General features: G+C 31.0%; 1 protein-coding gene across 1 annotated transcript; it reads right to left on the bottom strand.

Annotated features, from left to right (window-relative positions):
* Positions 1-10,344: 10,344 nt before the first annotated feature.
* Positions 10,345-14,986, bottom strand: LOC107454476 (uncharacterized). Its single transcript, XM_043045245.3, has 2 exons — positions 14,213-14,986; positions 10,345-12,465 (listed from the first exon to the last, which is right to left on the bottom strand). The coding sequence occupies exons 1-2, from the start codon at positions 14,849-14,851 to the stop codon at positions 10,447-10,449; spliced, it is 2,658 nt and encodes an 885-aa protein (XP_042901179.2). The 5' UTR covers positions 14,852-14,986; the 3' UTR covers positions 10,345-10,446.
* Positions 14,987-16,870: the final 1,884 nt, after the last annotated feature.

Here is a 16,870-nt window from a genome sequence, read left to right as displayed (position 1 = left end):
TTTTTGGATTTTATATTTTAGTACAAGCATAATTCCGATAATCTCACAGATTTTGGTTAAATATTAGACGTTTTTTTTAATTAAATATTTCAAAAAGTATTTTGTATATTTCGCTACATCTCGAGAACTTTATAAGCAAATTGAAAAAAAATTTGCCCACAGTTATAAAATTCGTTTGCCCAAAGACATTTCCATGCAAAAATAAATATAATAAATATTTTTTTTTGATTCTGAATTGTAAGGTGTACAATTTTTTACTTCGTTTAAAAGTATAACATTTTAAATGCAAAATACGAAATTCGAGCGAAATTGGTTGATCAGTTACTGAGAAATCGAATTTTAAGTATAAGACATTTTAAAATTTGATTTCTCAGGAATTATTCTACCGATTTCTCTCAAATTTTGTAATTGTCCATGCAAAATTACATACTTTTAAATGATGCAAAAAAATTTCATACCTTACAATTCAACATTTTTCGACTATTATTAAATAAAATGTCATGCACATTCAAGTTTGCACATAAGCCAAAGTTAGATCACATTTCAAAAAATTTTGTTTTAGAGTAGCAAAAATGAAGACAACCTAAGTGCAAAATCTATGTCCAAATATTTTCGAAAAAATATTCAATGCAACATATATCTTCATTGATTGGGAAGTATTAGAAATTATTTGTTTCATATGCTTTAAATTCTCTTCATAACTCAATTCGATAAAAACTAGTGCATTTTTAGAATGTAACGTTATTTTTGAAGTTTTGTTTTGACAGGTCCTATGCTTATAAATCACTCGCTATGTTTCTATTTAAAAAGAGTCGGAAAAAAATCATTTGCGATCATTAACTCAAAGTTCTATTTGCACTAAATTATACCTTTTTCAACTAAATTGAATAATAAACTCACGTTTTTCTATTCGCATTGTTACAACTTCAGTTTCTGGTCGAAAAATTTATCTTTCTGGTTCAGTTTCGACACTCCCAGTTCATAAAAATAACCATTGTCACTGCAACTCTTCGAATTTTAGTTCTTTGCGTGATACTGGATTGCTCTTTCACAAAATATCGAAACATTCCGCGTGATAAAACTTTGTTTCGTGCAATTTAATCCAACAATTTCCACTCTATTTTTCACTTTAGATAAAAAGAAAATTGTAAATAAGAATGAATGGCTTCAATAAAGTGTTTCGAATAAAACAAACATTTCAACTTCAATAAGAAAGAAAATATTCTAACATTTTTAGCAAATGCAAGATTTTTTTTTCAGTAAAAGTGCCTGTGATTCTTGTTTTATGTTTCAAATATGAATAAAAATAAAATAAGTAAGTTTTTTATATTTGGAATATTACACATGAATATGAAATATACCTGCAAGAGTATACATGCATGTTACGATATATGCAAGATATAAATCAGCGATAATTTTTTAGCTCCAGAAATTTATATGGTATGAGGACATGGTATTTCTTTTATGGTTTGGTTGCTTTCAGATTGAAATATTAAATAAATCAGCATGAAATTAATATTTAAAAATGGTATTAGACTACTCAAAAATCAGACTGTAAAAAATATGAATAGTTCAATAGTAACAAAACTGATGCCGAAATACCGATTAAAATATTTTCTTACATAGAATAATAATGAACAGTGCAAAAAAAAGCAGAACAGCCTGCCATAAGTGTGTTGTCAGTCTAACCGTGGAAGGTTTTCGTGGTTTACCCCTTCTTGTAACGCAAATGTGGGTTAGCTCCATCAAATAAGTACTCCACAAAGGCAAACTTTTTCACAAAATTTCTTCCTTGAGTTCTCTTGTCTTCTGGATAGGGCTCAAATTTACAAGGATACGGAGTTAAACAATTGTGACGACATATCTTCAGATCATCCTCAGGGATGTTTCCCAGACCGTCGCCAATAGCCCATTGTGCAGCTCTAGTGTGACGTAAATCAACAACAACGCAGTTGAACATTTTTAGTTGTAAATTCAAAATTGGGTCGGCTGTTCAACGACGTTTATAAAATAGAATAAAGCGTATTCAGACTAGATGGGATACTCAAATTTTAACCTAAGCCTGAGGACAAAACAATATTCCATCATCGTCTGACTGCGACAGGTAAAATTATTCGCTCTGTGAAATGCGTCATCAATTTAAATTTAGAACCTTTTTTAAGGATGAGAACTGCTGTATCCGATTATAGCCAATATCAGCCTATAGTGAGCGGTTAATACATTTCGATTCATTAAATTGTTCCTTCTCATTACAAAGTTTTAAGTTTTTTGACTCTATAATAAAATACAATTAATTAGTCAATTTCAATAGCAAAATGACGTGCACAAAATTAACATGGGGAAAAAAGTTAAAATAAAATAAACCTTTTAAAAACATGTTCTCAAGTAGCTTAAAATAGAGAAAATAATTTAACGTATTGTCAGACTGAAAAATGAAAAACGAACAATCGAAAGACGTGGGTTGAATTTTTGGTGATGATAAAAGTATAGTACAAAAGTAAAGCTCATGATGTTTTTGCTTTTAGTTTGAAAAAATTTTATTATTTTCTTTTTTTTCATTTTATATTTTGATTTCATTACTGAATTTTTTTTTATTTTCATTATATCATTTTTTCGCATTTCATAAGTTTTATTATATTCCTATTGCAATACATTAGAAAGTCTTTAAGAAAATTAAAAAAATAGAAACTTATTTTTTATTTTATTTCACATTTTTTTCAATTTTTCATATAAATGAAGACATGATACTATGAATGGCCGAGGAAATAATGATGCTAAAGACAATTTTAGAACATGATGAAACTTTTAAATATTATTTTAAATTCGAATACATATTTTACCAATGCCCACCCGATTGACACTCGTCATTCAGCGGTCAGTAGAACAGATTTGTGGCCATGGGCGTGGACAAACGTAGCTCCCACAGTAAGAACAGAGAGTACAAAGAATGAGAGAACATCCTTGTCTTGACCAGGATTCGAACTGAGGACATTTCTGATGTGAAGTCAGTTCCCTCACCACTACAAAGTCCGGTTAGGACGTGCTAAAATACTTCTTATATCAATAGCTGGTCATTCGTCCGCCAACTCCTGTCACTTTAGAGCAGGGGTCCCCAACCCTATGCCCGCGGGCACCATGACGCCCGTCGGTCGGTCTAGGTGCACCCGCTGCTTGTGCCCAAAGATAAAATATTTCAGTTTTCCATTTTCCTATTAAATGCTATGCAAATACATGCTGAAGTACTCTAGCTCAGTGAAGGCAAAGTACCAGATAGATTTCTACATTTAATCGAAGAAATAAAAAAATATCTTGCAGTCAAAAATCAAACGTTTTTAGAACTAGGAGGTCCTCTTTGGCTCGTAGATTTGTCTTTCATAACGGACATAATGGAAAAACTAAATAATTTAAGCTAGGAGCTGCAGGGAAAGGACAAAGGTATAGCAAAAATGATAGAGGCTATAAACTCGTTCAGAGCTTTCGTGGATATCACATTTGAAAATGAAGTCTCTTGTGCATTTTCCAAGCATGAAAAAAATGATAGGTGACAGAGAAATTGACTTATCAGCAATTGTCATCAACCTCCAATTGCTTACAGATCAATTTGAAAAGCGCTTTCAACAACTTAATATCATCAAGCCTTTGATCACCTTTTTTTGTTAATCCTTTCACCGACCAAATAAACGTAGCCGTAATAGCAACATACATTTCAGAATTTCTTCAAGCAACGCGAGAAGAAGAGGAGATAGAATTTGTGGATCTTCAGAATGACATTATCCTCAAAACTGTTATATCAGATGAGAAATTCTGGAATATAGTTGAAGGAATAAATTCCTTCCTTAAAAAGACATAAAATAAAGTCGTTTCTTGGTACCACATACTTGTGTGAATCATTGTTTCTGACAATGAATATCATAAAATCAAAATATTGATCCCGACTTACAGATGAACACCTTAGCGATTGCTCGTGCAGAAATTTCATCATATTCTCCCAATTATGAACCTCTGACCAGTGAAAGGCAATCACAAATTATATTTTATAAATAGTTTTTATACTTCGTAAGTTTTGAAAGCAATTGAAGTAGTCATTTATTTTACACAAGAATATTAATACTAATATTCATGTGTTAAATTATTTTTTTCAATTAAATTTTTTGTGCATTATATTTAGTGTATATTATTACCTATGTCTATCAACTATAAATTTATCTTGAAAAAATAAATGGTGCCAGCTATTCGACCGATATTCTGGTATTTGCTCTTAGGAACAAAAAGGTTGGGGACCCCTGCTTTAGACATTCTATTCGGATTGATGTGAAAGAAGTTCCTGATCATTGTGTTGTTTGACGATTAAAAAAAATCCACGTATGGTGAACTTTTTCCCATAAACAGTTTGCTAAATGTGACCTTAGACAAATGCTACCCGTCAAAGCAAACCAGACATTTTCGATTGGGTTGAAGTCTGGAGATTCTCTTGGCCATGACAGAGTACTTTTCTTTACGATTTCTCCACGATGAATAGCAGCATTATCATACTGAGGAAAAAGTAACCGTCGTTGAAAGGGTTATCCAACACATCAAATTTCATGACGTGCTCCAGCAGGTCTTGATAAGATGCTGCATTCAGGCGACCGTCGAACTTGTGAACAACTTCAAGCCATTTGAAAGACCCTCATTTATATTTTTGAAATAAATTTCATTAGATAAAATTACAAATATGCTACATCAGTTGCAGATGAGAAACTCATATATTGATCCTAGGGTGTTGTTCATAAATACCTTGCATAATAAATTTATTAATGGATGTTTATCTGACATAAATTTCATTAGAGAATATTACATAAGTTACTTTTTACAAATTACACATACTACATCAGTTTCACGTGAGAAATTCATATGTTGATGTTGTTCAGAAATAATTCACATAATAAAATTATTAATGGATTTTTATCTGATATAAATTTCATTAGAGAAAATTACACATACTTACGTCAGTTACACGTAATATACTCATACACTGATTTAGGGTGTTGTTCATAAATACTTTAATTGTAAATTTAACAATGCATGCTAATCTGACGTAAATTTTATTAGAGAAAATTATATAGAAACTTAAGTAATAATTCGAAAAAAATTTTGATAATGGTTTAAAGTATTAAAGGAAATATATACAATTTTTGACGTTATCATGTAGGAATATTGATCTCGATAATAATGGACGTTAATCATGTAGGAAATATTGATCTCATAAGAAACTATGAAACTCTAACTTTTTATTAGTTTAGGTGTACTATGACACAATGCAAACCTCATCAATTGGATACCTTCAAGCAATGTCAAGCTTGGTTTAATCGTTGCATTTGTTTATGCTATGATTTGGCAGACAATCAGGTTCAAAATACACGCGTAATATCGCTTGCAGGTATATAATATGCAGATTATAGGTTACGAATACTCCGTGACAATTTTATGTAATAGTCTGGTTTATCAGGGGTATATTAGTTTCTAATGAAGAGATACAAATCTTTCAAATTACTTATTAGATATATAAAGCAATTTCGGTATTGAAATCCAAAACTATGATACGATTTTCAACAGTAATTTATGTTTGTTATTTATGTTTGTTAATTTATGTTTGTTATTTATGCCTTCTAAAAATAAATTGGCACTATTTGATTAATAATCATTTTTTTAACAAAGTAACTACAATTATATTATATCAATGCAATATTTAATTAGTAATAATTATTGTATGTGTAATTATTGTATTGTAATAATTATTGTACTGTAATTATTGTAATGTATTGTAATGATTATTGTAATGTATTGTACAATATTAGTAATAATTATTGTATTTAATTAGTAATAATTGCTAAGGAACAGCAAATTTTTGTTTCCGTTGGGCACATAATAATTACTGTTTGCATCAAAAATAATCAACAATAGAACAAAATTATTCTTATTTATTTATATTTTAATAAATAAACACGTCAAAAAATATGTAAAAGTTACGTTAATCATTATGTACTGACCTTAAAACCAAACTCAAGAGATTTCTATTAAAAATTATGTAAAAGCAATTGGAAATATTCTTTAAAATTATAAAAAAATTTATAAAATTGAAACAAAAAGACTTCCAAAAAAAAGCATATTGACGAGCTTTTTAACTAGCTTCATTAAACTAACTCTAAGTATGGAATGTAATTCTTAAATATAAAACATGCAATATTTATCTAGTTTGAAATTTTCTGATTTCTCTTGTTTGATCCTTCTCTTGAGAAATCTGAAGTTTTTCTAAAAAAAATATATTTCAAATGTCTTCTTATCACGTGAAATTTCGTGCAATTATTAGAAACTAAGTTATTTTCTTTAGTTTTTTTATTAATAGAAAAGGCAGTTTTCCTACTCTTGCATTTCCTCTACGATATTTCAACCAAAACGTAGTCAGCATTTAGAGCAAGATGCATACTTAAAATACTTAGGGGAGAGTCGGGTAGCACCGCCCAGCGGGTACCCCCGCCCACAGTCAATTTCATGTGTATAGAATATTTTTTCAAGTCAATGGGCCATCGGACATTAATTGTTATATTAAAAAAAGATTATTTTCAAAGTTTCAAGTATTTATGCAGCTGGTAACATGGTAAGCAATAGTTTTGAAAATATGTTGAATACAGAAGTCATGAAATTAAGAAAAATTGATTGAATGTTTCGATTAAACTTCATTTTAATACTAAAAAAATAATTTTTTTTATACATACAGCATTAAAGTATGTAGTCTTAAGTTTAATTTGCACAAAGAAAGAAGTTTGTATGTAAAAAATTGTTCTAGTAATTACAAATTTACAAAAAAATTGGATTTCGGGTAGCCCCGCCCAGTTACAAAAATTGTGTTTTTTGGCTATTTTTTCAGGTGTAAATGAGAATGACCAATGTATTGACAATAGATAAACCTTATTTATCATTTTTATCACAAAATTATCTTATTTATTATTGAATTCTATCATTTAATAACAACAAATGTCATACCTTTTATCATTATTAATGTATATTAATATATTATAATATTAATATATATTTATGTTAAATATTTAATGAAAATAATTTAATTTAAGTAACAATAATTAATAACAATAGTTGTTTTTCAATATAAACTTATTTGGTTGATCTCTTCTTATAAACATAATATAAAATACTTCTTATAAAATTACAAATTCACTTTGTATTTTGATTGCATTCAAATGCTTCTGTAGATTGATTCGTTAACAAATGAGTGAAAATAAATAAGTAAGCAAATAGCTTATCATAATATTTATGATTTCTTGATATTAAATTTAATTTGGATATATCAATTACCAATATGTTTTAATATTATATGAAACATAAATTTATCTATTTAAAAATGCAAAAATTTTATATATTTAAAAATGCAAATTAAATATTTTTAAAATGTAATTGATATATCCTAATTAAATTTAATATCAAGAAATCATAAATATTATGATAAGCTATTTGCTTACTTATTTGTGAACGAATCAATCTACAGAAGCATTTGAATGCAATTAAAATACAAAGTGAATTTGTAATTTTATAAAAAGTATTTTATATTAAGTTTATAAGAAGAGATCAACCAAATAAGTTTATATCGAAAAACAACTATTGTTATTAATTATTGTTATTTAAATTAAATTATTTTCGTTAAATATTTAATATAAATATATATTAATATTATAATATATTAATAATGATAAAAAGTATGACATTTGTTGTTATTAAATGATAGAATTCACTAAAAGTATATAAATATGTAATAAATAAAATAATTTTGTGATAAAAATGATAAATGAGGTTTATCTATTGTCGATACATTGGTCATTCTCATTTACACCTGAAAAAATAGCCAAAAAACCCAATTTTTGTAACTGGGCGGGGCTACCCGACACATCTTGAAAGGAGCTAAAAAACATGTTTTTTTAAATTTCTATTTTTTTAAGTTAAACTATTCTTTTTTTGGTTTATTCTTTTTGCATTATTTAACTAGATGGTAAAACAATAGAAACATACAAAAAATATTGATTATTACTCAATATTATACAGAAATATAAGCAAAACTCCTTAGGTGGGCGGGGCTACCCGACTCTCCCCTACATGAAGTTCTTTTTTTTTTTAAAGAAAAATAGGTCTTGAAAATTTGCTATCTGTTAAATATTTTTAATAATTAGTTTATTAAAATCCTTTTCTATTTGTAGAGTGATTCTTACATCATAAACACCGGAATTTGTAACGTACAATACTCAAAAAAAAAACATCAATAGCTTTTGATTTAATGATCGAATCTTGACGACCGTTCTAGAACTTAATCTTAATGGCTGGAAAGGGATGACCTTAAATATGTTAATTAATTAATGTATACGATATTTTAAGTTAAGAAATCAGACACAAAAACGTACATTTCAACGCATTAGTTATTTGCTAACCCCCAAAATATAGGGGTTATCCGCACTCTTGAAAATATGGTCCCCATAGTGCGGTCAGAAGGGAGGTGCAAAGTTTGGATCCCTTAATATTAATTTTACTTTTTGAGTATTTCCCCCTCTCGAGAATTTTTTTTAAACGAATAGAAGAATTTCGGCATACAATTATAAAATTTGTCTATCCAAAGATAATTCCATGCAAAAAATAGCTTTTAATAATTATTTATTATTACAAAATATTAAGTAGCTTACGTTTTTCAAGAAATCGAAAACAAAATTCTTCAATTTACTTCTTTATTTATTTTTCTATTTCGTTGCTTTATTTTTTAAAGTTTATAGGAATTGGAATGAGTGTATAGACAGAAAAAGGCATCCTGAGAAATATGGTCCGAATAGTTTGATAAAGAGAGCGGTTCAAAGTTTGGACTCCTTAATGTTAATTTTACATTTTGCGTATTTCATAATACATCGAGAACTTTTTAAGCGGATTTAAAAAGTTTTGCACACGCTTTAATTCCATTTGTTTATTAATTCCATGCAAAAATAACTTTTAGTAAATATTTATTGCTTTTTATTATTTTATGTAATAAAGTCGAAACATATTTGAACTGTAAGGTACACAGTTTGCACATAATTTTAAAGAATACAATTTTAAATGACAAATGCAAAATTTGAGGGAAATCGGTCAAATAGTCCCTGAGAAACCATATTTTGAAAATATGGCTCTTTTATACCCAAAATTTAAATGCATGATAAATAAGAATCCCAGTTTGCACTGAGCAAAAAATATAAAACGGACAATCCTACACAACTTTTGATCTACTGATCGAATCTTCAAAAAGTTCCTAGATAAGTTTTTTACTTGAAAAGCAAAGATTATGCACGCGAACCTTTAAAATTGAGACCTAATATGTTAAAGTTCAATCATTAGGTCAAAAATTATTCAAGGTGATTTTTTTTTTATTCTTATTATTATTTTGAGAACTGTATAAGAAAAGTTTTTAGACCTAAATTTTATAGGATTTTGCACGAAAATAATTAGAAATTTGAGTTAAAATATTATAAACTTTTGAAAATAATAACAATCAAATCCAAGAAGTATACAGCATATTTTTTTGCACTTAGAATGCTTATTAACTTATGCGAAACGTTTTAAAATATCTAAAATCTATTAGTAGAGAAAAAAGTAATCTATCACAAAAAAAGGTGAACTATCGTTGCCTAACGACTTTTTTTAACATTTAAAACACAATTATTTACTTTTAAACCTTTTTGTTAATTATGCTACTTACCGATCAGTAAGCTTGCATGAAATCACGCGAATGTTAAGGTAGAAAGTGTGTTTTTTGATTTTTTAGTGGAGTCATCTATGGCAAAGAATCCAACTTCAACCACACACAGCCCGTTTCACAGGGAGGACCCTATCATAATCCACAGATCGTGATTTCAACCTAAACCAGAGAACAATCAAGCTCCAATTCAGTACCCCCAGAGGTATTGATTTATTATGGGAGCTTGAAAGACTTTGTAGCCCCGACAGATTTAACGTGCACCAGTCACCATACACGGGCCAAATAAGCATTCATTCAAACAGTTAATACTGGTACAGCTAATAGTTTTCAGTTATAGCAGTAATTATTTTCTATGTGCATACAGCTATTACTTTGGAACAAAACTTGTAAATAAAAGTTATAAACAGTTTTAGTAAGAACTTATTTTCAACGCTTTATATTAATCGTGTGTTACTCATGATGAACTTATAATTGTTAGATCATGACATCTTTAAAGGTAAAGGAATGCGCAGTTAGTAGACGTTTTTTAAAGCTGTAGTACTTGTTATTTTACGAATCAAACTGCAAAATTAAACAAAAATATAATATTTAGAATAAATTTATTAATCTCGAAAAGTTAAAACCGTCACAGTTGCGACGGTCTGCACCACAACTCTCGCATGTTCATTGAAAAAATCATCTTTGTCTTAATAACAGTTAAAACAATCACAATTATAACGTTCTTCACCGCAAAATTCACATCTTTCATCAAAGTTTTCATCGTCTTCATAACGATTAAAACAGTCACAGTTACTGCTGTCTTCACCGCAACCTGCACATCTTTCATCAAAGTTATCATCGTCTTCATAACAATTAAAACAGTCACAGTTATTACGGTCTTCACCGCAACCTGCACATCTTTCATCAAAGTTATCATCGTCTTCATAACGAGTAAAACAGTCACAGTTACTGCGGTCTTCACCGCAACCTGCACATCTTTCATCAAAGTTATCATCGTCTTCATAACGATTAAAACAGTCACAGTTATCACGGTCTTCACCACAACCTCCACATCTTTCATCAAAGTTATCATCGTCTTCATAACGATTAAAACAGTCACAGTTATCACGGTCTTCACCACAACCTCCACATCTTTCATCAAAGTTATCATCGTCTCCATAACGATTAAAACAGTCACAGTCACAGCGGTCTTTACCGCAACCTGCACATCTTTCATCAAAGTTATCATCGTCTGCATAACAATTAAAACAGTCACAGTTATCACGGTCTTCACCGCAACCAGCACATCTTTCATCAAAGTTATCATCGTCTTCATAACGATTAAAACAGTCACAGTTACCGCGGTCTTCACCGCAACCTGCACATCTTTCATCAAAGTTATCATCGTCTTCATAACAATTAAAACAGTCACAGTTACTGCGGTCTTCACCGCAGCCTGCACATCTTTCATCAAAGTTATCATCGTCTTCATGACAATTAATACAGTCACAGTTATCACGGTCTTCACCGCAACCTGCACATCTTTCATCAAAGTTATCATCGTCTTCATAACAATTAAAACAGTCACAGTTACTGCGGTCTTCACCGCAACCTGCACATCTTTCATCAAAGTTATCATCGTCTTCATAACGATTAAAACAGTCACAGTTACCGCGGTCTTCACCGCAACCTGCACATCTTTCATCAAAGTTATCATCGTCTTCATAACAATTAAAACAGTCACAGTTACTGCGGTCTTCACCGCAGCCTGCACATCTTTCATCAAAATTATCATCGTCTTCATGACAATTAAAACAGTCACAGTTATCACGGTCTTCACCGCAACCTGCACATCTTTCATCAAAGTTATCAGCGTCTTCATAACAATTAAAACAGTCACAGTTACTGCGGTCTTCACCGCAACCTGCACATCTTTCATCAAAGTTATCATCGTCTTCGTAACAATTAAAACAGTCACAGTTATCACGGTCTTCACCGCAACCTGCACATCTTTCATCAAAGTTATCATCGTCTTCATAACAATTAAAACAGTCACAGTTACTGCGGTCTTCACCGCAACCTGCACATCTTTCATCAAAGTTATCATCGTCTTCATAACAATTAAAACAGTCACAGTTATCACGGTCTTCACCGCAACCTGCACATCTTTCATCAAAGTTATCATCGTCTTCATAACAATTAAAACAGTCACAGTTATCACGGTCTTCACCACAACTCTCACACCTTTCATCAAAGTTATCGTAATCGTTGTCATCATAACGGCTAAGACAGTCACAGTTCAAACGCTCATCACCACAATACTCACATTGGTCATCAAAGTTATCATAATCGTTATCTTCATAACGGCTAAAACAGTCACAGTTAAAACGATCATCACCGCAATACTCACATTGTTCATCAAAATTATCATAAACGTCGTCTTCGTTTTCTTTACATCGATTTAATGGGTGATTCCGAAAATTTCTATCTTTAAACTGTCCATCACATTTTCTGAGTAAGTATACAGCAACTCGAATTGAAGAACAACTACGTGAACCCCACCTGTTCAATCTAAACACTTTATTAGAATATACTTCTTTCAGAGGGCCAAATACAGGCTGCAGTTTACATTCTTCACCAATACGTGATACAAGTTCAACAAATCCCCCACTTGCATTATCAATTAAGAGTAAAAGTGCACCATGATTCATTAACTTGAAAATTCTCTAAAATAATACAAAAATATTAATTATTAATTGGATTTGTACAACATATAACAAATATTTCGGAAGATAAATAAATTCCTCTACAACAATTAAAAAGTCAAAGAGAATGCTTAGAAAAGGACCTTATCTACCTCTTGGACTTTCTTGGCCACCAGGTTTGTCCTTGTTTGTTACATGCACCGTAAACCTAAATATTTTACGCATTTTTTTACAACCTAAACTTGTGGACTGATCGTTAAGACGTGGATCCCAGTTGAACACCAAAGTCAAGCATCACTGACTGAGGTCAGTAAGCGGGTGGGTGACCAATTTGATCGACCTGCGAAGGGACCAATAGTGCGTGGTATCGGCCTTCGTTGACCTGTTCTATCGTAGACTGCTCGACTTCACACGCAGGTCGTCTGGCTTCCAAAGCAGTGGATCCAACTCCTCTTCAGAGGATCAAAATTGCGATGGCATGTCTTCGGATTATCTTCAGGGATGTTTTCGGTCAATAGCTCTAGTACGACGTAAATAAAATACCTATCTACCTATAACTTAAACTTTTAATTTTGTTCTGCGTCTTTTTAATTAACAATTTTACTTTGCACACTTACATCTCTAAGCCTCATGTTATACTTCATAGAGGATGAGGAGTTGTGAAAGAAATTTAAATAAGAAAAATATTTTTGTAAACACCTTTACGAATAGAATTATCTAGTTAAAAGCTGTCAGAACTATGAGATAACAAATACTGGTGTTAAAAAACTAAAAGCTGGTAAGTATTCTTATACATTGAATACATGTGAAAAGGTTTGCCTAACTTTTCTTTCAAATCTATAACTCGAAACCCAACTCAAAGATATAAAAGGTATAACAAGATAACCTTATTATAAAAAAAAGGCTTAGCTCAAATCAAAAAGTATAATTATCAAATTATAATACTAACTCCACGATTTTTTTCCCTATTCATTAGTAATATAAAAGATGGTTTCGATTTACTGTTTGCAATACAATAGTCAATATTTTTTGTCCTTAAACGAATAGACGAGAAGAGAAGAAGAAGATAAAAGGGAAGAAGGTGTAAACCTGTTTCAAAAACCTCTACTAATGAACCTCTAAATGTTGCTTTTTTAATACACAGGTACCGCACGCAGGTTAAGGGGGACCGGTTTACATTATGTCTATAGAATCTAGCCTTCATCCCCTATGTACATTGTTTAGTAACATCAAGTGTGTAATTCGATTCTACTATTTTCAGTGATAAAATATATTGTAGCAATTCTCTTTATTTTGATCCTATTAAATATTGTAAAATGAGTCACGCAATAAGAAAGCAAGAAAGTGTAGAAGAAAGCAAGAAAGTGTAGAAGAAACAAAAAGCGATACTCATAAAAAATATTTAACGTTTCATTGAAATATTTCTAAGAGAGCTTTTCTATAAACAAAGAAAGTTATGGATAAAAGAAAACAAAATAAATCAGTTACTCGGTTTATATTTTCATAAAACTGCTAATTTTAAAGAAAAATATGCTGATATGTATTATAATCAATGTAGTTTTTTTTTTAATTAAAATACTTTTAAAAGTGTTTTTCGAAAAAATTTCGTCAAAATTAGTTAGCGATGAAAATGTTGAAACTGGTTACAAGAGTAAATAAATTTCTTGCGGAAAGTTTCTTAATTAAGATTTTGAGTTCGCTGGTAGTATTTTATTTCATCGAAAGCTATCGATGGACTTAATATAAAATTGCATAACTTATGACTTACCCTAACCATCTGTTCAGTATTCTTACAAGTAGAACCAGACAAAAATTTGATCATAGTAATCAAATTAGCTGACCTTATAGCCTCTGCAGCAGAAGTCTTCATTTCTCCTAGCAAGTTTGCAGCAATAAAAGAGTGCTGAAAGTAATCCGGATCGAAATTTATTGAGACATCTCCATATTCCTCTAAGACGGAATCAAACAAACTTTTCCATCCAATCATAGAATCTACAACTTGAACAGAACATTGTAGCACTCCGAATTTTTTGCACAGAGCGGACATTACTCCTATAGCATCAACTCCTGGTCCTCCCCCAAGGCTACAAATATTTATGCGGGACACATTATCCAAAAACGTTTTCTTGAAAATGTCACTACCCTCTTCAAAAGCTCTGCATAGCATATCTTGAACCATACAAGAGTGTATGGGAGCATATTTATGTAAATATGCACATCTATGGGCTGCATCGTTGTAATCAGCATTACGACTTGTGTTCGCATTCCAAGCCGATGCATTTCTCCTGTATGTTTCTACCAAGCTCCGCGTAGCTAACTTGAAAGCGTCAGGTGATACATAATAATTTTTAGCTTCTTTCGAACGAACATTTTGGTATAAAACTACGTAATCACGAGGACTGAGCATGGCTTAATGTTATTTGTCAACTTTCACATTCTGTTTCTACAATTAAAAAAGAACAACTTAGAAAAGGTATCTAGACCAACTAGAAAAAAGAAGAGAAGCAAGCGAAATCATGTATAAAAAAACGAGATTTTTTATTATTTTGAAACAGTAATACATCTTTTCAGTCGAAGCACGTGATATTTTATATCCTGATTAAAAAAAAAGTAAATATAAATTTGACCGATAAGCAACGACAGCGAATTTGATTAGATAAGTGTAAAACAAATATACATTACTATGCGAAAAAATTTTACTGATTATTTTTAATGTTCTGTTACAAACGTGTGAAAGATTAATAATGGAAAGGCTCGTTTTTAAAGTTTCAATTATGTAGTTTATTAAAGGATTGATTTTTTTTTCTTAAAATAAAATTACGATAGTGTTTTGGTCCATAAAATGAAATATACTCTAGCCCGATGCAAACCTATTTAAAAAATATAACACTTTCAATCAGTTCAGTAACATTAAATTTCGCCGAAAAAAGGTGGCGTAAAATGATAAAAACAAGCTATAAGAGTTGTAATGAAATGCTTGCAGAAAATTCTTTAATTGCTATTTTCAGATCGCAGTGAGTTTCTCATTTTATCTACGTCTACTGCTTGAGCTTTAAACACAAAAAAAACAACTCAGAATCTCATTTTTTTTTTTTAAATGTAACGGTCTTTGGACAACCGACCAAATTCGGGCTAAGAGAACTAATTTTAAACTCCGTAGCCCTGTAATTTTGAACCCAATCCGGAAGACAAGGGAGCTCCTGGATCAAGTATAGGGAGAAATTTACCTTCGTGGAGGACTTTTTGATGGAACTAAAACTCGTTTGCGTTACATGGAGAGGAAAACCGTGAAAACCTCCACGGTTAGCCTGACGGCAAGGGGACTCCAACCCATGATCCGTCTACCACTGAGAATATTTTACTTCAACACTGTGGTAGGTGCAAACTGAGTGCGGAATTTGCATAGACCAGCTGTCGCTGAGATTCGAACCCGGTTCACCATATTGGAAGGCAAACGCTCTATCCCCTGAGCCATCGCGGCAATAATTTTTTTATTTTATAATATAACCGTCATTGAACAGCCGGTTCCAATTTTAGATTTACAACTACTAAGGTTCAACTCCATAGCCTTCTAATTTTGATCCCAATCCAGAAGAGAAGGGAATACCTGGATCAAGTATTGGGGGAAATTTGCCTTCGTGGAAGACTTTTTGATGGAACTAACCCGCATTTGCTTTACATTCAGAGGGAAACCACGAAAATCTCTCATGGTTTACCTGATGACAAGGGGACCCATGATCCGTCTACCACTGAGGATATTTTACGTCAGCTCTATGGTAGGTGCGAGATGGGTACGGAATTCGTATGGTCCAGCAATGGCTGAGATTCGACCCCGGTTCACCACATTGGAAGGCGAACGCTGTAACCCCTGAACCACCACGGCTCAAATTTTTTATTGAAAATTAAGGGGACAGTGGATGTTGAAATCATAATTTTTTTAAATTTGAAATTTTTAACATACATGGAAAATGTTAATAATTTTAGACAAAAATCATCTTAATTACTGCATTTAAGTGCAATAAAAATTAAATTGGGGCCTAAAAATTGGAATTTTTATAATAATAATGTATTTTTTTAAAATTCTTGAAAATACTACTCGCGCCTGAATTTTGAACTTAGATTCAAAATTTAAGTTCTAAAATGACAAACACTATCAATGTAACAATATCAAGCATGGAATATAAGATAAAGGGGAAAACATTTTTTTTAGAATTTTTTATGTGTTTTTCATAATTTTTTTTAAACATTTTTCCAGTACGACGGCTTTATGAGCTTGTTCTGAAACTTATAGTGTTTAGATATAATAATCCATGCTTGAAAATGTTCGTTAACATATTTTTAACAAGTGTATCAAATTTCATCAAGTTTTGAGAAAAACTCAGGCGCGAGGTACATTTTTAATGTCGTGTACTACGTAAAAACTTCA

The sequence above is a fragment of the Parasteatoda tepidariorum genome, chromosome 8 (genome assembly GCF_982258835.1).
Source record: "Parasteatoda tepidariorum strain Cologne lab strain chromosome 8, Ptep-v5.0, whole genome shotgun sequence".
Classification (NCBI taxonomy): Eukaryota; Metazoa; Arthropoda; class Arachnida; order Araneae; family Theridiidae; genus Parasteatoda; species Parasteatoda tepidariorum.
Note: the sequence above shows the minus strand (reverse complement) of the source record. Positions and strands in the feature narration are given on the sequence as shown.

What these genes read in the sequence shown, in the direction of transcription:
- LOC107454476 (XM_043045245.3), bottom strand. Translation starts at nt 14,851, where the DNA reads ATGCTCAGTCCTCGTGATTACGTAGTTTTATACCAAAATGTTCGTTCG. An exon ending in ATACTGAACAGATGGTTAGG is followed by an intron (nt 12,466 to 14,212) that starts GTAAGTCATAAG and finishes GTATTATTTTAG; the next exon opens with AGAATTTTCAAGTTAATGAA.